The sequence below is a fragment of the Neofelis nebulosa genome, chromosome 2, assembly GCF_028018385.1.
Source record: "Neofelis nebulosa isolate mNeoNeb1 chromosome 2, mNeoNeb1.pri, whole genome shotgun sequence".
NCBI classification, from domain to species: Eukaryota; Metazoa; Chordata; class Mammalia; order Carnivora; family Felidae; genus Neofelis; species Neofelis nebulosa.
This window is the reverse complement of record NC_080783.1, coordinates 121,611,042-121,637,046: the sequence shown is the minus strand read 5'-3', so window position 1 is coordinate 121,637,046 and position 26,005 is coordinate 121,611,042. Positions and strand designations below refer to the sequence as shown.

Below are 26,005 nucleotides of genomic sequence, written 5' to 3'. Positions count from 1 at the left end.
CTTGGGTATATCCCAAGGAGTGGAGTTTCTGGGTCATATGGTAATTATATGTTTCACATTTTGAGGAACTGCCAAACTGTTTTCCATGGCAGCTGAATCATTTTACATTACCATTAGCAGTGTCTGCAGGTTCCAATTTCTCCACACATATGCCAACATTTAAAAAAAATTCTGTCCATCCTAGTGTGTAAAGTGGTATCTCATTGTAGTTTTCATTTGCATTTCCCTAATGACTACTGATACTGAACATCTTTTCATGTGCTTTTTGACCATTTGTATATCTTTTTAGAGGAATGTCCACCCAAGTCCTTGGTCTTTAAATTTAAAAAAATTGGGTGGTTTGTCTTTTTTGTTACTGAGTGGTAAGACATCTTTGTATCTTTTGGATACTAGACCCTTATCAGATTGATGGTTTGTAAATATTTTTGCCCTTTGTGTAGATTATCTTTCACTTAAAAACGTCCTTTCAGGGGCGCCTGGGTGGCTTAGTCGGTTAAGCGTCTGACTTCGGCTCAGGTCATGATCTTGCGGTCTGTGAGTTCGAGCCCCGCATTGGGCTCTGTGCTGACCGCTCAGAGCCTTGAACCTGTTTCAGATTCTGAGTCTCCCTCTCTCTCTGACCCTCCCCCGTTCATGCTCTGTCTCTCTCTGTCTCAAAAATAAATAAACTTTAAAAAAAAAAAATTAAAAAAAACAAAAACAAAAACAAACCCGTTCTTTCATGTAAATAGTTTTTAATTTTCATGAAGCTCAGTTTTTGTTGTTGCTTGATGCTTTTCATGTCATATTTAAGAATCCATTATCAAACCAAGGTCATGAAGATCTATTCTTGTTTTCTTAAGACTTTTATGATTATAACTTTTTTAAAAAAGTTTATTTATTTATTTTGAGGGAGAGAGGGAGAGAGAGAGAATCCCAAGCAGGCTGTGTACTGTCAGCACAGAGCCCGATATGGGGCTTGATTTCACAAACAGTGAGATCATGACCTGAGCCAAAATCAAGAGTTGGGTGCTTAACTGACTGAGCCACCCAGGTGCCCCCATTTTAACTTTTATATTTAGGTTGTGGATTCATTTTGAATTTTTGTGTATGGTGTGAGAAAGGGGTCCAACTTCATTATTTTGTATGTGGTTCTTCAGTTATCCTTGCACCATTTGCTGAAGAGACTGTTTTATTGGCCTCTTTTTTAAAGATCATTTGGCTGTACTAGTAGGAGTCTATTTCTGTACACTGTTCTATTCCTTTCATCTATATATGTTTGTCCTTATGCCAGTACCATACTGATTTGATTACTGAACTTTGTAGCAAGTTTTGAAATTAGGAATGTGAATGCTCCAATGTTGTTATTCTTTTTCAGAATTGTTTTGATGATTGTTGGACCACTTGTAATTCCTTATGAATTTGAGGATCAGCTTTTCAGTTTCTGCAAAAACAGCTCTTGTAGTTTTGATAGGGATTTTGTTGAATCTGTAGATTGCTCATTTTAACAATAGTAAGTCTTCCAGTCCATGACTGTGATACATCTTTCCATTGTTTATATCTTCTTCATTTTCTTTCAGCAATATGTGTAGTTTTCAGTGCACAAGTATTTCAGCTCCTTAGTTAAATTTATTCCTAGGTATTCTTTTGTGTGCTATTATGAGTGGAATTGTTTTCTTAATTTCCTCTTGGGTTTTTCCTTTGTGATATATAGAAACATAACTGACTTTTGTGTGTTGAGCTTGTCTCAATTTTACTGAATTCATTTATTATCTATAGTAGTCATTTTGTGGATTCTTTGAAATTTTCTGTGTATATGTCATCTGTGAATAGAGATAGTTTTACTTCTTCCTTTCCAATTTGGATGCCTTTAATTTCTTTTTTCTTGCCTGATTGCTCTGGCTAGAACTTAACAGTTTAGTGTTGATGAGCAGTGGTGAAAGTGGGCATCTTTGCCTTATTCTTGATCTTGGGAAAGCTTTTAGTCTTTCACCCGTTGAGTATGATAATAACCGTGAAGTTTTCATAAGTGCCCTTTATCTATCATGTTGAGGAAGTTTCTTCATATTCCTAGTTTGCTGTATGTTTATCAGGAAAGGGTGTTGGGTTTTGTCAAATGCTTTTTCTGTATCAGTTGAGATGCTTATGTATTTTATTCCTTTTGTTCCATTAATGTGGTATATTACCTTTTGTGATTTTCTTTTTTTATTAAAAAAAATTTTTTTAATGTTTATTTCTGAGACAGAGAGAGACAGAGCATGAGTGGGGGAGGGGCAGAGAGAGAAAGAGACACAGAATCAGAAGCAGGCTCCAGGCTCTGAGCTGTCAGCACAGAGCCCGAAGCGGGGCTCTAACTCACAGACCGCGAGATCATGACCTGAGCTGAAGTTGGACGCTCAACTGACTGAGCCACCCAGGTGCCCCCATTTTGTGATTTTTCTTATGTTGAACCATCTTTGCATTTCTGGATAAAGTCTACTTGCTCATGGTTTATATAGCCATTTCAATATGTGTTGGGATTAGTTTGCTAGTCTTTTGTAGAGGTTATTTGCATTTATATTTATAAAGGGTGTTGATCTGTAGTTTTCTTGTGGTGTCTTTGTCTGGCTTTGATAAACAGAGTAACGCTAGCTTAATGGAACAAGTTAAGAAGTGTTCTTGCCTCTATTTTTTGAAAGAGTTTAAGGAGGATTGGTGTTAATTCTTTCTTTTAAAAAATTTTTTTTTAATGTTTATTTATTTTTGAGACAGAGCACGAATGGGGGAGGGTCAGAGAGAGAGGGAGACACAGAATCTGAAGCAGGCTCCAGGCTCTGAGCTGTCAGCACAGAGCCCGACCCGGGGCTCGAACTCACAGACCGTGAGATCATGACCTGAGCCAAAGTCGGACGCTTAACCGACTGAGCCATCCAGGCGCCCCTGGTGTTAATTCTTTAAACATGGTGGAATTCACTTCTGAAGCCATCTGGTCCTGGGCATTTCTTTGTTGGGAGGTATTTGATTCCTGATTCAAGCTCCTTACCTGTTCCAGGTCTATTTCGATTTTGTTTCTGCTTGAGTCACTTTTTGCAGTTTGGTGTTTCTAGGAATGTGTCCAGCTCATCCAGGTTTTCTGATCTGGTGGTGTACACTTGTTTATAGTACTGTCTTTTAATCTTTTTTATTTCTGTAAGGCCAGCAGTAATGTTTTCATTTTTATTTCGGATTTTAGTTACTTACATCATCTATGCTTTTTTGTCATTTGGCGAAGGGATTGTCAGATTTGTCCGTCTGTTTTCAAAGAACTAACTGGATTTTATTGATTCTCTTTGTTTTTCTATTTTCTATTTTATTTATCTCTAATCTTTATTGATTTTTTTTTTCTGCTAGCTTTGTGTTTAGTGTGCTTTTTTCCTAGTTTTTAAGTTGTAAAGTTACATTTTTACTTTGAAATCTTCTTTTAAGTGTAGGCATTTTATTGCTGTTAATTTTTCTCTGAGGACTGCTTTTTTTGTATCCCATAACTTTGGTATGTTGTATTTTTGTTTTCATTTGTCTCCTATTTTCTAACTTGCCGTGTGATTTCTTTTTTGACCAGTTGATTGTTTCAGAGTGTGTTGTTTAATTTCCACATATTTTTGAATTGTCATTTTCCTTCTGTTACTGATTTCTAACTTCATTATGGTCAGCGAAAATACTTTGTATGATTTAATCTCTTTACATTTATTGAGAATTATTTTGTGGTCTAACGTATGGTTTACTTAGGAGAATGTTCCATGTGCACTTGAGAAGAATGCACATTTTGTTGTTGTTGGGTAGTGTTTTATATATGTGTGTTAGGTCTAGTGGTTTTATAGTGTTGTTCAACTCTCCTCTAGATGTTCTAGCTGTTGTTGAAAGTGGAGTATGGAAATCTCCAACAATTGTAAAATTGCCTTTTACTTTCTTCAGTCCTATCAATGCTTGCTTCATATGTTATGGGGTTCTGCTGTTTGGTGTTTATAAGTGTTACATATATGTTTATAATTGCTACATCTTGCTGATGAATTGATTTCCATAAGTATTTTAGAATTAGGTTATCAAGATCTCATCCTTCTGCTTTCCAGTCTCTTTTTGTACTCCTGTTGGTTGAACCTAATAGGAGACCAGTTGAGAGATAATTTGCAGAGTCTAAGCCCCAGGATCATGAGGCAGAGTATAGAAGAGTAGATTTAGAATTTAAGATTTAGGTTTACTCACTGGTGTTATCTGGCTTCCCTGTTTTTAGTGTATGGACTTTTTTTTTTTTTTTTTTTTACATTTTTAATTTATTTTTGGGACAGAGAGAGACAGAGCATGAACGGGGGAGGGGCAGAGAGAGAGGGAGCCACAGAATTGGAAACAGGCTCCAGGCTCCGAGCCATCAGCCCAGAGCCTGACGCGGGGCTCGAACTCACGGACCGCGAGATCGTGACCTGGCTGAAGTCGGCCGCTTAACCGACTGCGCCACCCAGGCGCCCCTAGTGTATGGACTTTAATCAGATCCAGATGAGCAGTCACTGAAACAGTCTATGAGGGGCCTCTTTTTGTAGAATTGGAGTTGAATGGCCAGCAGCTCACCTGAGGCAAAGTGGATCCCTGTTGGGTGGGGCCTTTTCTCCGGAGAGCCTAGTAGTCTCCGTCAGGTGATGCTTTTAGATTGGGCAGGTGATCAGGAGGACCTCTTCGCAGGAGTGACTGAGGCAGGCCCTCTCAGCCTTTGCTGGAAGTTAGAGCAGCTCTCAACTCAGGCACGTGAATAGCTTTGCAGGAGAGCAGGCTGTGTAGGTTAGTGCCAGGTCTCAGGTCTCTTCCCACATTCCTGAAAGTAATTTCTATATCAGTGAGTAATAGTAAATAGAAATTCTGCATTGGTTGACTGCCTTCTTGCTTTTCGCCTTGTTCTCATTTATGCCATATTCAGAATAACTTGGAGTTTAAAGCATTAGGTGGGACTCGTCTGTTTTTCAGTGGTGTTGGTGCGTCAGAATATTTCATTCTATGCTGGTTAGAATTGCCGTAGCAACATTTGAGAGTGAGTCGAAGGCATGAGCTTAGGTCATAGTCCCAGAATACCTGTTCCGTTTGCATTAAAAATATTGCAGGAGAGGAATTTTGGATACAAACAGTAGAAACCAGGTGTAATGCATGTCAAAAAAGATATTAATTAGAAGGATATTGGTTGGCTTTCAGAATTGACATAAAGGCTGGAGAATGAGGTTTAGAAAATAGGCATTAAAGGAAGCTGGGTATGCAGAACCATAGTGAGGGCGAAGAAGCAGTCAGTGTACCACTGTCAGTGCTGCTGGTCACTGAGCACGGGTTATGGCTTTGCTACCTTTTGACCTTGGATTCCTCTGCTTCCTGAGTTCTTATTTTTAAAATTGAGTCCTTGCTTTTTTATGTCCGTTACTTCAGATCTGTAGTCCCAGCCAGAGAATCTGATTGCCTAAGTGTAGGTCATGGGCTTTTGTCTTGCTGTTAGATGATAGACAAACTATCTTCAACGTTCTGGCTTTTATATGAAGAGAAGGGATTCTGCTTCCAATATACTGGTGAATCACTTAATTTAGATAAGGGGTTGCATATTGACATCTTAAGCATAGAGTAAATTGAAAAGAACCGTAAGTTTTACTATAGTGACTTGTGTTATAGTTGAGGATGAAGTTCTTACTTGTGCTGTTTAGAAACGTAGATATAAATAGACTTTCTAGACTGTACCCTTTCAGTATTTTCTGTGCAGGGGTTTAAAACAGGGGCCAGTACTGCTCCCCTTAGAGGGTTTTTGGAAACATGGGGGCATTTTTTTGCTGGTCACACTGATGGGAAGGGTAGCATTATTGGCAGTTAGTGAACGGGGACCAAGAATCCTAACCACTGCACAGTGCCCTGGTAGTCCACACAACAAACACTTGAATTCTTGCCCCAAATGCCCATAGTGCATTTGAGAAACACTGAATTGTATGGATTATCTTAATGAAGGGCTGCAAATTACTACCCATCTCATTTACTTCACTGTATACACCCTCTAGTTTGAACTTTATTTCTTGCTTCCTTGCTTTGTTTCTTGGTACTTTTCCTTAGTTCAAAGGACTTTATTCCTTTTTCAAGCCAAAAAAAAAAAAATCTGGCTTCAGCACTTATATAAAAAATAAATCAAAATGGATCAAAGACCTAATGTAAGAGCTAAAACTATAAAACTCTTAGAAGAAAACTTACGGGAAAAGCTTCATGACATTGGATTTGGCAGTGATTTCTTGGATATGATACCAAAAGCACAGGCAACAAAAGAAAAACATAGGTAAGTGCGACTTCAAGAAAATTAAGACCTTTTGTGCGATCATTAGTTAGTGGACTGCAGGGTTTGGAGCTGAGGATGGGGAGCTGTCTATATCTACTTGGGCTGCCATAACAAAATACCGGAGAGTGGATGGCTTAAATAACAGAGACTTATTTCTCACAGTTTTAGAGGCTGGACATTCTAAGGTTAAGATCTAGCAGTGTTTGGTTTCAGGGGAAGTCTCTTTTCCTGGCTTGCAGGTGGCTGCTTTCTTTCTGTGTCCTCATGTGACCTTTCTTCTGTGCTTAGGGTGGGACAGGAGGGGTCCATAGAGGGGAAGAGAGGGAGAGAGAGAGAGAGAGAGAGCGTGCGTGCAAAAGATTTCTCTTCTTAGAAGGCCACTGATCCCATCATGAGGGCCTTTACTCTTACAATGCCGTCTAACCCTGATTACGTCCCAAAGGGCCCATTTCCAAATACCATCGTGTTCGGAGTTAGTTTCAACATTAGAGTTTTTAGTGATGTGAACATTCAGTCTATGAATTTTTAGGGACACATTCATCCTAAGACATAATGTCCAAATAATTTAGGCAGACCACAGAAACAAGTTGTCAGTTTGGAGAGGCTAGGTGGAGAAGGAGGATGTCAGCCAAGAATTAGAGAAACAAGAAGAGAAGGAAGGTTCAAAACTAGAAAATGGGAATGCAGAGCTTAGAGAAATGACCTGGAACAAAGAGGGATGGCTACAGCTTTTGTTCCTGAATCTTACTGTTTCCAGTGTAGGTAGGGGTACTTGGTAAAGATGCTTTTGGTGAAAATAGTGGCTTTGGACCAGGGACTGCAATAAAACCTGAATGGATAGTGAATGTTTTGCTCCATAGGAAAAAAATGAATAACTTAATAAAAACTTGTGATTTTTATTTATTTTAAAAATTCTATTTTAAGTTTTTGTTTTTGTTTTATTTTGGGGGGAGCAGAGAGAGGAAGAGAGAATCCGAAGCAGGCTCTGTGCTGTCAGTGCAGAACCTGATTCAGGGCTTGATCTCAGAAACCTTGAGACCATGACCTCAGCTGGAATCAGGAGTTGGGGGCTTAACTGACTTAGCCACCCAGGCGCCCCACAAAACCTTTTTAGAAAGAACACTTAGAGGGGCTCCTGGGTGGGTCAGTTGAGCATCTGACTTCAGCTCAGGTCATGATCTCACAGTTCGTGAGTTTGAGCCCCGCATTAGTCTCTCTGCTGTCAGCACAGAGCCTGCTTCGGATCCTCTGTCCCCATCTCTCTCTGCCCTCCCCCCCCCCCTCAAAAATAAGTAAGACATTAAAAAAAGTACTAAAAAATAACACTTAGGGTAAACTTTTTGTGTCTTCACAGATGACTGATAGTGACGTTTTGAACCAATGATTTCTGTCTTCCTGTTTTTTTTGCTGATTTTTTTTTTTTTAATTGAAATGTAGTGGACACACATGGTGTTTAGTTTCAGGTGTACAGCACAGTTATTCGACCAGAGGAGTCTGTATACATATGCTTTGCTCACCACTAGTGTAGCTGCTGTCTGTCACCATACGGTGCTATTACAGTACCATCGACTGTAGGCCCTGTGCCTTACCTTTCACCCTGGTGACTTATTCCTTCCATGACTGGGAGCCTGTACCTCCCACTCCCTCTCATCTGTTTTGTTCGTCCCCCACCACCCTCCCCTCTGACAGTCACCAGTTCTTTGCATTTATGGGTCTGTTTCTGTGCATTTTGTTTGTTCATTAGTTTTGTTTTTAGATTACATATCTAAGTGAAATGATATAGTATTTGACTTTGTCTGACTTATTTCTCTTAGCATAATACCTTCTAGGCCTGTCCATGTTGTTGCAAGTGGCAAAACTCATTTTTTTAATGGCCAAGTAATACTGTGTTGTGTATTTATCCCACATTCATACATTTATTGATGGATACTTAGGTTTCTTTCATATATTGATACTGGAAATAATGCTGCAATAAACACAGGCTTGCATGTGTGACTTGATGATTATAGTATATTAGTGTTGCTTCTGGTCTCTCTCCACTTATGGTTACTTTTTGATGACTGTGATTTTGGTGGGAGAGTATCTTTATAATAATCAGAAAACCATCAACATTTTTTCTTTATACTTTTTTTTATTAAAAATATTTTTTCAAGTTTATTTTGAGAGAGGGAAAGAGAGAGACAAAGGGAGACATTGCTCAAGCAAGGGAGCGGAAGGAAGAGAGAGAGAGAGAGAAAGAGAGAGAGAGAGAAAGAGAAAGAATCCCAGCAGGCTCCACACTGTCAACACAGAGCCCAGTGTGGGGCTTGATCTCACAAACTGAGATCGTGACCTGAGCTAAAATCAAGAGTCTGATGCTTAACCATCTGAGCCACCCAGGCGCCCCTGTTCTTTATACATTTTTAGCTAATCGAAAGGACTACTTACAATACTAAATCACCTACAGGGTGCTTGGGTGACTCCGTCGGTTAAGTGCCCAACTTTGACTCAGGTCATGATCTCACAGATTGTGAGTTAGAGCCCCGCATCGGGCTCTGTGCCGACAGCTCAGAACCTGGAGCCTGCATCAGATCCTGTGTCTCCCTCTCTGTCCCTCCACAGCTTGCGCTGTGTCTTTTTCTGTCTCTCAAATGAATAAACGTTAAAAAAATTTTCTTAAAAAAATAACTGAGTCACCTTTTAAGACAAAAGAACATTATGAAATAAAAGTCTTATATTGAAGCTGAAAGAAACAAAAGGGTGGGAGTTACTGGGTGCATGCTTAGCTCCTTCTTTTTCTTTTGAGTTTTATGTCCATTTTTAGTTTTTGATTCATTGAGGATAGCCAGGCTTTGTTTTATTTAGAATCTCCATTCTGGGGTAGAGGTTTTACTATTGCCTTATTACATATTTTTAAATGGTAAGAAAACACTTTGCATTTCTTATAAGGTTTGTTTTATAATGGGTTTTTGCATATATGATCTAGTTATATGTGTGTCTGCATTATCTGTGCTTAGATTTTAATCTCAGGCTCTAGCAAAACCTGAAGGAAGAGAAGCAAATTGACAAAATGTGTTTTTTTGCCTTCAAAATAAACCGTAAAAATTGAAACCAATTTTAAGCAGAGAGCTTAAAAATAAGACACATGAGAGAGTTAAGCAAAAACAGTAACAAGACAAAGCAGGTCATTATATAATGATAAAACTGTCAATTCATCAAGAAGATAAAACAATTATATATGTATCGAACATCACAGCACTTAAATGAAGCAAACTAAAATATCTGAAAGGGGAAGTAGACAACTATACTATAATAGTAGAAGACTTCAATATCCCATTTTAACTATGGGTAGATGATCCAGACAGAATTAACAAGGAAACTTGCACTTGAACCGTACTTGAGACCAGTGGATGTGACATACACAGAGCATTCCATCCAGCAGCAGTAGAGTACCCATCCATCTCAAGTGTACACAGAACATTTTCCAGGATAGATCGTATGATAAATCACAAAACAAGTCTTAATAAATTTAAGAATATTAAAATCATACCAAATATCTTTTTTTAAAATAACAATGGTATGAAACTAGAAATCAATTATAGAACAAAAGCTGGAGAATTCATAAATATGTTGAAATTCAACAAAATACTCTTGAACAATCAGTGGGTTGAAGAAGAGATCCAAAGGGAAATCAAAAAATACCTTGAAACATAAAATGGAAACACAACATACCAAAACTTACGGGATGCTGTAAAGGCAGTTCTGGGAGGGAAGTTTATGGTGATAAACTCCTACATTAAAAAAAAGATCTTATATAGCCTAACTTTAAACCTCAAGAAACTAAGAAAAGGGGAAACAAAGCCTAAAGTTAAAAGAAGGAAATAAAAAGATCAGAACAAAAAGAAATGGAGATCAGAAAACCAATAGAAAAACTCAGCCAAACTAAAAGCTGTTTTTTTGAAAATATAAAATGGACAAACCTTTAGCTAGACTACTAAAGTGAAGACTCAAATTCAGAAATTAAAGAGGACACAGCTGATACTGCTGATATGCAAGATTGTAAGGGAGTACTAAGAACAATTAAATGCCAACAAATTGGATAGCCTAGAAGAAATTGATACATCGTGGAAACCTACAACCTGTCAAGTCTGGATCATGAAGAAGGAGGAAATTGAATCAGTAATAAAACAAACAAGGTAAAGTCCAGGACCAGAGGGTTTCATGGGTGAAATCTACCACAGACTTTTAAGGAAAAATTAACGTCAGGCCTTCTCAAACTTTTCAGAATTTTGAAAAGGAGGGAATACTCCCAAACTCATTTAATAAGGCCAGCATTATTCTGATTTCAAAGCCAGGCAGGGACACTTCAAGTAAAGAAAATTGCAGGTCACTATGCCTGAGGAAAGAACTGCAGAAATCTCAAGAAAGTATTAGCAAACCACGTTCAGCCTCACATTGAAAGGATCATACACCATGATCACCTGGGATTTGTTCCTGGAATGCAGGGGTGGCCCCAAATATGCAAATCAATATATGTGATACACCACATTAATAGAATGAAAGATAAAAGTCATATGATCATCTCAGTAGATGCAGAAGAAGCATTTGACAAAATACAACATCCTTTCATGATAAAAACTTGCAATAAATTGGGTATAGAAGGAACATACCACAACATAATAAAAGCCATGTATTATAAGCCCACAGCTAACATCATATTCAACAGTGAAAAATGAAATCTTTTCCTCTAAGATCAGGAATAAGGCAGTAGTGCTCAATCTAACCACCTGTATTCAACATAGTACTGGAAATCCTAGCCAGGGTGAGCAGGCAAAATAAATAAAAGGCATCCAAATTGGAAAGGAAGAAGTATAATTGGTCTTTGCAGATGATATGATCATATGTATAGAAAATCCTAAAGACTCCATCATAAAAAACTGTGAGGACTAATCAATGAATTCAGTAAAGTTGCAGGATATAAAATCAATATATAGAAATCAGTCATGTTTCTATACACTAACAACGAAGTATCTAAAAATGAAGTAAAGCAATCTCATTCACAATAGCATCAAAAAAAATAAAATACTCAGGAATAAATTTAACCAAGGAGGTGAAAGATCTGTCAATGAGAACTATTAAGACTTTGATAAAAGAACTTGGAGAGACACAAATAAATGGGAAGATATACCTGCTCATGGATTGCAAGAGTTAATATAGTTAAAATGTCTTGTGCTACCTGAAGCTTTCCATAGACCTTTGGTGCAGTCCCTATCAAAGTTCAAATGACATTTTTCACAGAATTAGAAGAAAAAAAATCCTAAGATTCATATGGAGTCACAAAAGACCCTAAACAGCCAAAGCACTCTTGAGAAAGAGCGACAAAGCTGGAGGCATCACACTTACTGACTTTAGACTATACTTGAGAGCTGTAGTAATCAAAACAGAATGGTCCTGGCATAAAAATAGACACATAGACCGATGGAACAGAATCAAGAGAAATAAACCATTACAGTATTTGAGAAGGGAGTCAGAAATATTCAATGGAAAGAATAGTGTCCTCAATAAATGGTGTTGGGAAAACTGGATAACCACATACAGAAGAGTGGACTTATACCACTCAAAAAAATTTACTCCAAGTGGACTATAGCCTTAAACATAAGACCTGAAACAGTCAGACTTACAGAAGAAAACAGGGGGAAAGATCCTTGACATTTTTGCCTTTTTCAGTGATTTTTTTGTGAAATGACATTACAAGCACAAACAAAAGCAAAAATTAATAACTGGACTACATCAAACTAAAAAGCTTCTGTACAGCAGAAGAAACATTCAACAAAATGAAAAGGTGACCTACAGAATGGGCAAAAATATTTGGAAATCATATTGCTGATAAGGGGTTAATATCCAAAATACATAAAGAACTCATACAACTCAGTAGCAAAAAACCCAAACAATACAACTAAAAAATGGACAGGGGAACTGAATAGATTTTTCCAAAGAAGATATACAAATGGCCAAAAGATACGTGAAAAGATACCTAATATCACTAATCATCAGAGAAATGCAAATCAAAAGGTGCTAGAGGTTTGTTGTCAAAAAGACAAGAGATATAACAAGTGTTAGGATGTGGAGAAAAGGGACCCCTTGTACACTATGGTAGGAGTGTGAATTGGTATGGCACTAAGGAACGTGGTATGAAGGTTCCTCCAAAAGTTAGAATGGACGCACCGTAAGATCCAGCAGTCCTGCTTCTGGGTATATGTTGAAAGGGAATGGAAACAGGACCGTGACAGGATATTGGCGCTGTCATGTTTTAAATTTTTTTTTTTTTTCAATGTTTTTTATTTATTTTTGGGACAGAGAGAGACAGAGCATGAACGGGGGAGGGGCAGAGAGAGAGGGAGACACAGAATCGGAAACAGGTTCCAGGCTCCGAGCCATCAGCCCAGAGCCCGACGCGGGGCTCGAACTCACGGACCGCGAGATCGTGACCTGGCTGAAGTCGGACGCTTAACCGACGGCGCCACCCAGGCGCCCCGGCGCTGTCATGTTTACTGCAGCATCATTCATGATAGCCAGGATATGGTAACAATCTACGTGTTTGTCAGTTTGGATACATGGATAAAGAAGATGCATGTATACATATGGCAGAATATTTTTTTCCCATGTGAAAGAAGTACATGCTGTCATTTGTGACAGCGTGGATGGACTTTGAGGGCATTACGCTCAGTGAAATAAGTCAGAGAAAGGCAAATGTATCACTTGTAAGTAGAATATAAAAAGGCCCAAATCGTAGAAACAGAGATTTAGAATTGTGGTTTTCAGGGGTGGGGGAAATGGGGAGATGTTGGTTAGAGGGTACAAACTTCCAATTGTAAAATGAAGAAGTTCTGGGGATCTAATATACAGCAGTATATACTTGGAAGTTATTAAGAGGGTGGATCTTAAATGTTCCTACCACAAATAAGAAATGGTGATTCTATGACATGATAGAGATGTTAGGTAATGCTATGGTGGTTATCATGTTGCCACATATAAATCTGTCAAATCAACATGTATTCCTGAAATTTAATTTACAGTGCTCTGTGTCAATTATATCTTAAAGGGGAATATGGAGAATGCTGGATTTTCTGTGCTGGATAGCGATAACTTGTGAGTGGGATTTTGATGACTGAGTATGACTCATCAGGGACAGAATAGGGAAGATTCCAGAAGGAGGGGTTACCATGTGTATAGTCTGAAAGGTGCAAAATCGCAAAATATGATTAGGCCTTGGGTTATGGATTTTCTACAGTCCTGTCTGAATTAATACAGTTTTATTTCCTCTTTTCTTAACTAATTGCCTATTTTTTCTTGGCCTTTTGCACTGACTAGAATCTCTCATACATTTTTGAATGGAAATAGTGAGAGTGGGCATCCTTCCCCTTGTTCCTCAACTTCTAGGGGGAAAGCATTTAGATTTTCACCATTAAGGATGATGTTAGCTGTAGGTTTTTCATAGATGCCCTTTATCAGATTAGGAAGTTCCCTTACATTGTTAGTTTGCTGAGAGTTTTTTGTTTTTGTTTTTTTAATCAGGAATAGGAATTGGGATTTGGCCAAATGTCTTTTCTGTATCTATTGAGATGATCGATCATGCAGTCATTTCTTAAAAGTCTGTTAATATGGTAAATTGCATCTTTTGGTTTTTGAATTTAATTCCATTTAGTCATTACATATTTTTTAAATCATAGAAGTGTTTTTCTATGTTCACAAGGAGCAATTATTTATTTATTATTTTTGTCTGGTTTGGTATCAAGGTAATGTTGCCCTCATGAAATGAGAAGTATCCCCTCTTCTGTTTCCTGAGTTTCTGTGGAGCTGATACTAATTCTTCCCTAGATACTTGGTAGAGTTCACTGTTGAAATCATCTGAACTGGAGTTCTCTGTAGAAAGGTTTAAGTATACATTCAGTTCCTTTAACAGATACTTGCTTTTCAGGTAATCTAGGTCCTCTTGACTCCACTTAAGTATTATTATTTTTTTAAAAAAACAAGAAATGTAGATTGTTGACTTTTTGATGTACCTTAGTAAAAAATAGTCCCTTACGATAATTTTAATATTTGTAGTATTGTAGTTTTGCTGGTGCTTTCATTCTAGTTTTTATAATTTGTGGCTTCTCTTTTTACCCTTTCTTAATGGTATTGTCAGAAGTTTATTTTTTTTTAAATTTTTTATATGTTTATTTCTGAGACAGACAGAGCATGAGTGGGGGAGGGGCAGAGAGAGAGGGAGACACAGAATCAGAAGCAGGCTCCAGGCTTTGAGCTGTCAGCACAGAGCTCAACGCGGGGCTCGAACTCACAAATCGTGAGATCATGACCTGAGCCGAAGTCCGACTGAGCCACCCGGGCGCCCCAGAAATTTATTTTTTTAAATCTCAGCGTGAGCTTTTTGCTTCATTGGTTTTGTTCAATGTTCAGTTTTCTGTTTTCTTTTTCATTTTTATTACTCCCTTTCTTCTGCTGACTTTAGGTTTAATTTTCCCTTTTTCTATTAAGTAGAACCTGAGGCCCTTTACGTAAGATCTTTCTAATATGGATTGGTTGTGTTGTAACTGTCCCTCTAACCTTTCTTCTTTTTTCTTCATACTTGCATTTTCGTGCTGTGAATTTTCTGTAAGGATTCCTGTAGCTTCATTTACAAATTTTGATGTTTCTATTATCTTTTAGTTGAAGGCACTTTCTAATTTAAAATTTTAAAAAATAGCTTTATTGAGATCTGATTCACATACCATACAGTTCAACCCCTGAAAGTGTACAGTTCAGTGGTGGTTAGTATATGAGCTCTTACGTGCATACATCACTATAGTCATCTCGTATCCCTTTTTTTAAAAGTGTTTTTAAATGTTTATTTATTTTGAGAGAGCAAGTGAGCGGGTGTGTGTGAGTGGGGTCGGGGCAGAGAGAGAGAGAGAGAGGGAGAGAGGCTGTCCACACTGAGCACAGAGCTGGATGTGGAGCTTGATCCCACCAACCATGAGATCATGACCTGAGCTGAAATCAGGAGTTGGAGGCCTAACTGACTGACCCATCCAGGTGCCCCCGTCTGGTATCACTTTTCATTTTTTTTAGAATCTTGATTATTGAGAGATGTATTACTCTATTCTTTAAATATTTGGAGATGCTCTGGATACCTTCATGTTATTGATTGCCACTTTAATTCTAGTGAGGGCAAAAAACATACTCTGTATGGTTTGACTCGTTTTAAATGTATTGAGACTTGTTTTACAGCCCAGAAAATGGTCTGTGTTGGTAAATGTTCTGTTTGCATTTGAACAGAATGTGTGTTTTGCTGTTGTTCGGTAGTGTGTTTTCTAAATGTCAGTTAGGTTAGGTTGGTTGATGGTGTGTTGTCTGCCTTTCATGGCCTTACTGACTTTCCTTCTACTTCTTTTATGAATTGAATGAAAGGCGTTGAATTTGCCTAATATGCTATGGATTTGTCTACTTCTTTTATTTCTATCAGTTTTGCTTCACATATTTCGAAACCCTTTGATTAGGTATATAATGTTTACATTGTTACATTCTCTTGCTATATTCTCATGATGTATTGACCCTGTTATTATAAAACCCTCTTTTTCCCTGCTCTGAAAACTGCTGTCTGATAGCAGCATAACTGCTCCTGGTTTTTAATAAACATCTTTATGAGGTTTACTTTACATACCATAAAGTTCACCCATGTGAGTGAGCAGTTAGGTGGGAGCTTCAGCTCCCCTGGAGGCTGATGATTTCCAAATCCATGTCTTCAGCCCTGGACATCTGCTTGCTCTGTTGACTTTTTAAACATAGCATGTGTAAAACCATACCTACTCGTTTTTTTCTCATCTTTACCTTTACTCAAGGTCACTTGTAGTTAGTTAATGCTAGTTAACTACCTCTTTCTATCCAGTCACTACAGTAAAAAACCTATCATTTATTTTTTTCCCATTCATGTTTAATCACTTATCTAAATATTATTGGCCTTACCTTTCTAAGATCTCCGATATTTGGTCCCGCTTCTGCATATCTACTTTAGATGGATTTTTATTAGGTCCTTATCTTTTTTTTTTTTTTTTTTTTTTTTTTTGCTTGAGAGGCTGTTGTGATCTCTTAACTCCCATTTCCTGTATCATCTTCCTCCCTAACCCCCTACCCCCAAGTAGTCAGTCCTCAAGAGGCAGGTTTTTGTTTTTGTTTTTGTTTTTGTTTTTTTAAGATTTAAGTATAGGTGTGTGTCATCAGGATGCAGTGCAAGCTCTGTTCATGATTGAGCTTTTGTCTTCTCTGGCTCTCTTGTTATGTCCGGTCTGTTTTACTCTACTGTACCCTCTCTCACCACGCACACTATCATTTAGCATCCAAAGCAATTTATTTGCTAACTGGTGTGTTGTGTCAGTTCTTCCCTATCTTTATATACTATCCCGTCTATACCTCGCTTGCCTTTATTTTCATCTGCCTGGCAAACTCATGTTTTTCCTTTTAATTTGTATTTGAAGATCATGCATTTCTTTTTAAAATTTTTTTAATGTTTATTTATTTTGGGGGGGTGGCGAGAGAGGAGAGAGAGAATCCCAAGCAGGCTCTGTGCTGACAGCCTGGGCTCCATCCCACGAGCCATAAGATCATAACTTGAGTTGATACCAAGAGTTGGATGCTTAACTGACTGAGCCACGCAGGCACCCCGAAGATCATGCATTAGAAATGCTATTGTGCTATGTAAATCTTCTCAAGGCATACTTGTGTGCTTAGAAAATACCTTTTCTGTGGATATCTTACCTCTTCTGTCTAGCCTACAGTACCTCTCCTGTCTACAACCTACAATACCTGTAGTTACTTACTTCCTTTGTTGTGATCCACTCATCTTATATTTACTTTGTTTACATATTTATTGGATTATTAGCTCCCTCACATTTGGTAGCTGTTTGTTGATTATCACTGAATTAAGCTGAACTTAATTCATTGACTGATAACTATTGACTTAATCTGAAATTACCATGAATGCAGCCCCAAATTCCCTAAAATGTAGGTTTCTCCTGTTTCTACTGAATGATTTGTATACTTTTTATTCTTTAATAATACGTAAATTGCATGGATTGAATTTTCTCATGTTAAGCTGTTCTTATTTCTGGGATGAGTCCAATTAATTATGATGAATTATTTTTTTTCTATGTTTTATTATTGCTGATTAACTTTGCTAATATTTTAATTAAAAAGAATCTGTGTTCGTGAATGAACCTAGCCTGTGATTGTCCCTTTTTCATAGTAATCATTCAGTTCTGTTTTGGACATGATGAATTGGAGGTGTTTGGCATGGTGTCTTACATGCTTTTAGAAATTTGGATTTGGAGTACTTAGTAACCTGGTAAAGGCTGACCGTATGTTTTTGTTTTTAATATAATAATTGAGAAAACGGTTGGTGTTGAATAGGAGGAATACATAGATTGAGAACAGAATTGAGAATGGAATACAACATTTTGGGGCGGATTGATGGTGGTAAAGCCAGTGTGTGATCAACAGTTTGAAAGGCAAGTATGAGGAAGAGGTAGCTTCAAAGGAGAACTTCGTTGTTGGTTTTTAACTGTCATGGATAGACGAATGATGTGAGGTTAAGGAAAATGGAAACAGCAAGTGTGGTACTTTTTGAAAAAGTATAGTGGGTAGAAGGAAGGGAGACACCAATGAATGTGGAGACAGGCACTTCTTTGAGGGAAGGTTTTAGTTTTTTTAAGGATGGATGGAACTTCATGTTTGTTAGGTGAAGAGTAGAGAGGAAGAGAATGAGCATAAAGGGGAAGTATTTGTATATCTGCTTAAATCTTTGCCAAATAAGATTTCAGTGTGATCTTAGGTATCCTCATGTAATTGAGGCTGTATTTGCCCTTTACAATGTTTCCAAACATGACTTATTTTAATACTCTAATTGGAGACTGAAATTTATCACCTGGTTAGTTTCTTTCTGGCAGATCAGCCCTCAGATACTAATGAAAGCCTGAGGGAAAGAGAACATGTAGGTTGGAGAGTGGCTCAGTTAATATTAGGTCATTTTACCAAACATAAAAGTCACAAAACAACAGTGGCTTAAGCAAGATAAAAGTTTATTTCTCATCATACAAATTCTGTAGGGCAGCTTCAGTAAGGGAGGCTGAGAAGTTGAGTTTTATTTAGCAGGAACATGTGCTTAGCTAAAAATTGAGGGCTCTAGGATGAAAGAAGAAGGGAGAAAAGATTGAGAAATAGTGTTTGTATCTGCACAGTAAGAGACAAACCCTATAATACAATTCATCTCTTCTATGAAAGGCACTATTCACATAAATACATATGTCAAAATGCCTATGTTTGTGTCTAGTCTACTTACTAGCTTTATGACCCTGAACAGATTACTTAATTTTTCTCTTTGTGCCTTAGTATTTTCCTAACAAGATGGAGAACAGTGCTTAATAGAGGGTGCCTCATAAATTGGTGTCAGAATTAAATAAGTAACCGACTAAGCCAGTATCTTGTATATCTAAGCCACAACAATTATTAATTTTTTGTCATTCGCCTTTGCCTTTCAAGGATTGAGGATGTGTGGAAGGACAAAACAAAACAAGACAGCAGTAACAAAGAAACCAAACCTTACGTTATGTGTCAGGTATCAAAGAGTGAGTTAAATATTACACATTAAATATAATTGAAAAAAGCAATTTCAGATCTCATGAGAAGCTATAGATGTAAGGCCAAATTTTATTGGAAGCCTTGGAAGGTATTCAGAGTTAGTCAAATGGCAAAGTTCTCCACAAGACAACCTCAGTTCTGCCAGGACCTGCAATTTCAGGGGTCTCCTACCACCACCCTCAGGCCTGATCATTTGCTAGCACTCACAGAACTTACTGAAAGCTGTTACATTCATGAGAGAATTATAGATTACAGGGGAAGGATAGAGTTTATAGTCAGACTTCACATTGGGTGAAGTCCAGGAAGGTTCCAAACGTGGGGCTTTTAGTATCCTGTCCTTGTGAAGTCAGGACATTAGTCTCTCCCCATCAGTGTGTTTCAGTACATATGCCAGCCAGTAAGCTTGCCTGAGCTTTGGTGTCCAGAGTTTTTATTAAGGCTTTGTTATGGCATGATTAATTGATTGTCCACATGACTGAAGTCAGTCTCCGTGAAACTGTTTGACCCAGAACCCTCACTCTAAGTCATACTGTTGGTGTTTCTAGAGTGGCCAGCCCTGCCTCTGGGACTGTCTGATGTGGCCGGCCCCACCCTGTGATCAAGTGTGGCCAGCACCCACCATACACAAGGACGTTTTCATCAGGTATGCGAGAAATTGAGGACAAAGGCCAGACTTCCCTTTAGACAAGGCTGGATTCTTTACTAAACAAAAAGATACAAGTCACTGATGGAAAGGTACAGACATACACAAGTGGAAGTTCACATGGTTATCTGTTGAAGATATCAAAGTTAAAAAAATCTTGAAAATATGTGAGTAAAAGGTCAAGTAGGTGAAAATAAACATCCAAAAGAGTTGATTCAGCTGGTATAATTTAACATCTAGAGATTTGGCCACTAAAAATTTGAGGTGCCCCTTGAAAGGACACTGATGAAATGAAAATAAAAAATAGAAGAAAACTAGCAGAGAGGCTAGGATGTTAGATATTATTAATGGAATACTTTTACTTACCTTGGATATCACTAGCCGAGTGGTGTAGTCAGGGTAGTATTAATATGTGTTTTCTCCCAAAATACTGATCTTGGAGGTTTTTAGTGATTTGTGCCAGATTGCAGAGTAAGTTGGGGCAGAGCTGGAAAGAGAATTATCTCCTGACTTTTGGATTAAGTACTTTTACTCTGAGTATTTTTTCTCCCCAACTATAAAACAGTTCTTCTTGGCACCCCATTGACAAGAGGTCTGACTCAATTCCTTGGACTCTGGAGTTCCTCTTAGGGACTAGACTGGTCTTTCTTTGCACTTCAGTTCATGGTGTTTATTCTGTGGTGACTATACTCACTAAATTGCTAAACAAATAATTATTTGGGACAAATGCAAATTTATAGGTCTTTTAGATTTTCAAAATGTTTTTGAATAAAGCTCTGCACAATGTTGCCGCTCTATAGGTTCTGGTGAACACCGTTTGGATGCCATTAACAATGAACTGGAATAATGTGACTGGGGCTTTTGTACAGAGTACTGCAATTTAGAGGGTTCAAATTTTTATTTTTATTTTATTATTATTTTTTAAATGTTTATTTTTGAGATAGAGAGCAAGCGAGCAAGGGAAGGGCAGAGAGAGAGAGAGAGAGAGAGAGAGAGTCAGCGCAGAGCCTGATGTGGTACTAGAACTCACAACCATGAGATCATGACCTGAGCCACAATCAAGAAGCAGATGCTTAACTGACTGAGTCACCCAGGTGTCCCCAATTTTTATTTTTAAAAATAATTTAAAAAAAAAAAAAATTTTTTTTTTCAACGTTTTTAATTTATTTTTGGGACAGAGAGACAGAGCATGAATGGGGGAGGGGCAGAGAGAGAGAGGGAGACACAGAATCGGAAACAGGCTCCAGGCTCTGAGCCATCAGCCCAGAGCCTGACGCGGGGCTCGAACTCACAGACCGTGAGATCGTCACCTGGCTGAAGTCGGACGCTTAACCGACTGCGCCACCCAGGCGCCCCTAAAAATAATTTTTAAAGTATAATTTGAAAATTGTTGACATATGTTGCTATCAAATATCTTCTTCACTTTCAGAGAAATAATAGATATTAACATTTAAAGAATAGTAAACGAAAATAAGTTTCTCTACACTCGCCCACTATTATTTCTAAGGTAATCCTGAAGGCCCCAACTGGTATTATGGACATATGGGCAAAGGAGTCAGGGCTGGAAGAGAAAGGGCACAGCCCTCTCCTAGTTCTGCAGGAGGCTGGCTCTATTTTAAGAGCATTTGGTGCCCTCTAAGTCCTTGTAGGTTTGCCCAGAAGCTGTTGTGTCATTCAGTGCAGGGAAGCCGAGAAGTTGCAGGATGTCTCTGGGTGTTGGTCCTGGTACCTGAGAGTGCTGATGTTAGCCCAAATCATTAAATGGCTCAGGGAGGGGGGGGGGGGAGGGCAGGTAGTAAGGGAAGGAAGAAAACTGAGTTGATAAGGACTTTTCTATACTCTTAGACTCCTGTGTCATCTCATCTACTCCTGACAACAGTCTTGGGAGGTTGATGGGGAAAAGGAGGCTCAGAGAGGTGACTTCCATCTAATGCCACACAGCAAAAAAGTGGCAGTGTTCTCCCAAGGGCTTGTTTGGTTGATGGCATAGTTGGAGGGCTATCTTCTGTGGCGGCGTGTTTCATGGCATGCTAAAAGTGGTGTGTGAAGAAAATGGGGACTGTGACTAAATAAAGTTAGGAGGTGTTAGGCACCTTTATTGTGGGACTTCTCAGAGCCTTTAAAATTCCCCTGTGCATTGTGAAGCTTTGGAGAGGGACATAGAATGTATTGTGGCCCGTATTTCTCCCTTGCTCCCAGGGTAGGCTCTAGAAAGTGGCATGTAATACCCAACTTTGTGGAGGTGCACTGGTGGACGAAGATGCTTTCTGCAGTGATGTCATAGATGAGCCACTGCAAACATGGTGGGGGCTTCCGTGTGCCATTCAGTGGTGACATGGTGCTTGGAGCTAGAGGCAGAAAGTGTAGTTCCCTATAGAGACTCTCCCACTTGTCATCAGGACAGAAACTGCCCTTGAAAGAACTGGTCGTCTCTGTTTGATGTGCTTCTTCGTTGGTGCTTAGTCCTAGGCCTTTGCCTTCCTGGCCATGTACCTGTCTGCTCACTGAGTGAGTGACTTGGAAAAATTCTTAGATGGAAGTGACAGAACACCCCACTGTTTCAACCCCCCTGTCTGAAATTAGGGGACTGACCGGTAAAGGCCCTGGCAGCAACCCAGTGATATCAATAGGCACTTTACCTCTTTGTTGTCTTTTCTCAGCTGTGTTGGCCGTTTGTCCCCAGGCTTCCTGCGTTTTGATATCATAGCTTTAGGCGTCACAGCCACATTTGGAGACTGGAATCTGTGTTCAGGTAGATTTGGTCTTAGTAGCTAACAGGCTCTTTTCTCAAATGGTTCTGTCCGTTTTTTAATCCCAAAAGGAAAATATTTCCCAGTAGTCCTCTTTTGTCTCTATAGTTGGAATAAGGTTCTGCGACCACCCCTAGCTACAGGGGCGTGTGAGAAAGACTTGGTTGGCATAGACACATCATGGTCTCTTCTCTGGGGCTAGGCACAGGGTTTCTGTGTCGTAAGGGGAGGGAGGGGGACTGGAAGGCTGTTGGGCGGTGTTTGCCTGTGTCTGCCTTGTTATCTGAGACTCTGTTTGGCTCCCCTCTGCTGCATTCTTCTCACCTCCAGTCTGTCTGCAGGCCCCATGGCTGCTTTCTCCCTGCCCTCAAGTTCCCTTGTGTTGCCCTGACTGTCTGTGTTGCTCTCTCCCCTCTTTTCTCTCTCATGTTTTCCTCATCAGCCCCTTCTTACTGCTAGCAATCCAGTTTTTTTCTCTAAACATTTAACAATTTAATTTTTAATATTAGACTGTAAATTGATATTTTTCTCGATGTACACTTCTGTGATTTTTAAACACACGTACATATTCCCATAGTCACTATAATTGGGATACGTAACAATGCTATCATCCCAAAAAACTCTTGTGTTATTCCTTTATAGCCAATTCTTCCCCCATCCGTAACTCCTGGCAACCACTGATTTATTCACCATCCTTACATTTTTGTCTTTTTGAGAATGTCACGTAAAAAAAAAAAAAATATCTAGAATGTAACCTTTTGAGACTGGCTTCTTTCACTCACATAGTAATACCTTTGAAATTCATTCAAGTGTAGATGAATTGTTTATTTCTTTTTATTGCAAGTAGTATTCCATATTGTGGCTATACCAAGTAGAAACAGTGGTTTGTTTATTTACTTGTTGGAGGACACCTGGGTTGTTTCCAGTTTTTGCCTGTCATGGGTAAAGCTGTCACCAACTTTCCTGTATAGGATCCCCCCTCCCAATTTTTAGCAATTGTGGTAAAATACATGTAACATCTATCACGTTAGCTATTTTTAAGCATACGGTGCAGTGGTAGTAAATGCTGTCATATTGTTGAGCCGCCATCTCCAGAACTCTTTCATCTTGTAGGAGCTGCAGCTCTACCCATTAACCAGGAACTTCCCATTTCCATTTCCCCCGTCCTTCGGCAGCCACCATTCTCCTTTCTAGGATTTTGATTACTCTGAGTGTCTCATATGGGTGGAATCATACAGTTGTCTTTCTGCCATGGGCTGTGTATAGGATTTTGTGTCAACGTAAGCCTTCGCTTCTCCAGGATAAATGTCCAGTGCAGTTGCTAAATTTTGTGATAGTTGCGTGTTTAGTTTTTTTTTTTTTCTTTTTTTTTTTAACGTTTATTTATTTTTGAGACAGAGAGAGACAGAGCATGAATGGGGGAGGGGCAGAGAGAGAGGGAGACACAGAATCGGAAGCAGGCTCCAGGCTCTGAGCCATCAGCCCAGATCCCGACGCGGGGCTCGAACTCACAGACCGTGAGATCGTGACCTGAGCTGAAGTCGGACGCTTAACCCACTGCGCCACCCAGGCGCCCCAACGTGTTTAGTTTCTTAAGAAACCACTAACCTTTTCCAGAGTGGCTGTACCATTTTATATTCCCACCAGCAGTGTTGTGGATCCAGCTGTGTGCAGAGTTTGAATTAAATTTCTGGAGAGGGGACTCTGCTGACTATGGAGTTAGATATTTACCCTTAGAGGAGTCATCATTGGCTGATTTGGAAAATAGTAACTACCACTCTTGTATTCATTCGTGTGGATTGGGGCAGATGGGTGGAGAGAAGATTGAGCTCTCACAAAACTAGGGCTGGGTGAAAGACCCTGTAGGCGTCCCCTGCGGTAGTGGTTTCCAAATCTGTGTGCATACCAGAATTCCTCAGAGGATTTCTTAATAATGCACATTCATGGGTTTCATACAGACCTACCGAATTGGAATCTGTATTTTTAACGAGGGCTCAAGGGAGTTTTAAGCATTCTGCCCACATCAGTTGGGAATTGTGTTTTGTTTTTTTTTTTTTAATTTAAAAAAAATTTTTTTTATTTAACGTTTATTTATTTTTGAGACAGAGAGACACAAAGCATGAATGGGGGAGGGTCAGAGAGAGGGAGACACAGAATCTGAAACAGGCTCCAGGCTCTAAGCTGTCAGCATAGAGCCCGACGCGGGGCTCGAACTCACGGACCACAAGATCATGACCTGAGCTGAAGTCGGCCGCTCAACTGACTGAGCCACCCAGGCGCCCCGGGAATTGTGTTTTAAGATCTGTGGTATTTCCACAATGTGAAAGTTTTAGAAGCATGTCTTGTACTATGTAACAAATGAAAAATTTCCTGAGCTCTTATCTTTTCCACTTATCTCTTTCCTTGACCCCATATTTATATTTTTGTCCCCTCTTCATACTTAACTCTGTTACTAATTTTCTCTCCCCCATCTAGTTTTCTCTCTGGTTTGTCTCTCTGCCCCTCTCCCCCTCCCTTCTCTCCTTCTCCCACTTTTCCTTTTTCATGTGTCTTCTGACAAGTTACCGATTGCTCTTTTGGTCCTGCAATTGTAACTTTCTTTCTAGGTTCCCTCTTCTCCAGGCTTGTAGAGTGTTTACTGTTTAGCACCCAGGGCTTATACCAAGTTACATTTATCCTGTAGGGGCAGATAGAGCTGGGTCTCTCACAGATCATCCTTACCTTTTAATGGCAGGAGTAGAAAACATCTACTAGTGTTTGGTGGAGGAAACTTTAAATTTTATATTGAAGTAATTAAGGGTTATTCTTAACTAGTCTTATTTTCTTCTCACAGGGAAGAAGAAGAACGTTTGAGAAATAAAATTCGAGCTGATCACGAGAAGGCCCTGGAAGAAGCAAAAGAAAAATTAAAAAAGTCGAGAGAGGAAATCCGAGCAGAAATTCAGACAGAGAAAAATAAGGTAGTCCAAGAAATGAAGACAAAAGAGAAGAAGCCACTGCCACCAGTCCCTATACCAAATCTAATAGGAATAGATGGTGGAGACCCAGAAGATAATGACATAAGAAAGAAAAGGGAAAAAATTAAAGAGGTAATAAGCTGAGATTTATGATATGGAATGGTTATGGCGTTTGACTGGATTTTAATATATATGAACATTTGTATCATCTATGGTGTCATACTTTTTCTTGTTTTTGGGTCATGGTCGTAGTTCAGATTCCAAGCCTTGGCAGTAAAGGCTAGAACTCACTCTTTCTTAATATGGATTGTAATATTATTGGACACTTAAAATTTTGATATAATGTTTGGATTGTTATACCATTCTGTATTGAGAGATCTTTTGATAGTCAGCATTTTATAAATAATGTAGACTAGATCTGTAAATAATTTATCATTGAATAGGAAATTTCTTAAGGGTTTACTTACAAGGGACTCTGCTAGATACTATGCAAATCTCCTCATAAACATGCTCCTGAAAAGTTAACATTATATCTGCCATCTTTTAAGGAATGTGTCATGAAACCCCTCAACCACACTGCAGATTCCTTCCAAACAGTCTCAATGGATTGAGGAATGGGAAGCGGTTGACCTCAGAATTCTTTAAATTGTTTAATCTCAGAAGTCTTTCAATTTGTTATTCTAAGAATTACTTGGAGATAAAGACAATAGCAGAGAGGGGAAAGTCT

General features: G+C 38.9%; 1 protein-coding gene across 2 annotated transcripts in view; it reads left to right on the top strand.

The window, feature by feature from the left end:
- The window catches only part of MAN1A2 (mannosidase alpha class 1A member 2), a 178,268-nt gene that overhangs the window by 13,574 nt on the left and 138,689 nt on the right, over positions 1–26,005 (top strand). For both annotated transcript variants that reach the window (XM_058716066.1, XM_058716065.1), the window contains exon 2: positions 25,155–25,410. In XM_058716066.1, the coding sequence (XP_058572049.1) occupies positions 25,155–25,410 (256 nt within the window). The remainder of the gene's footprint in view (positions 1–25,154; positions 25,411–26,005) is intronic.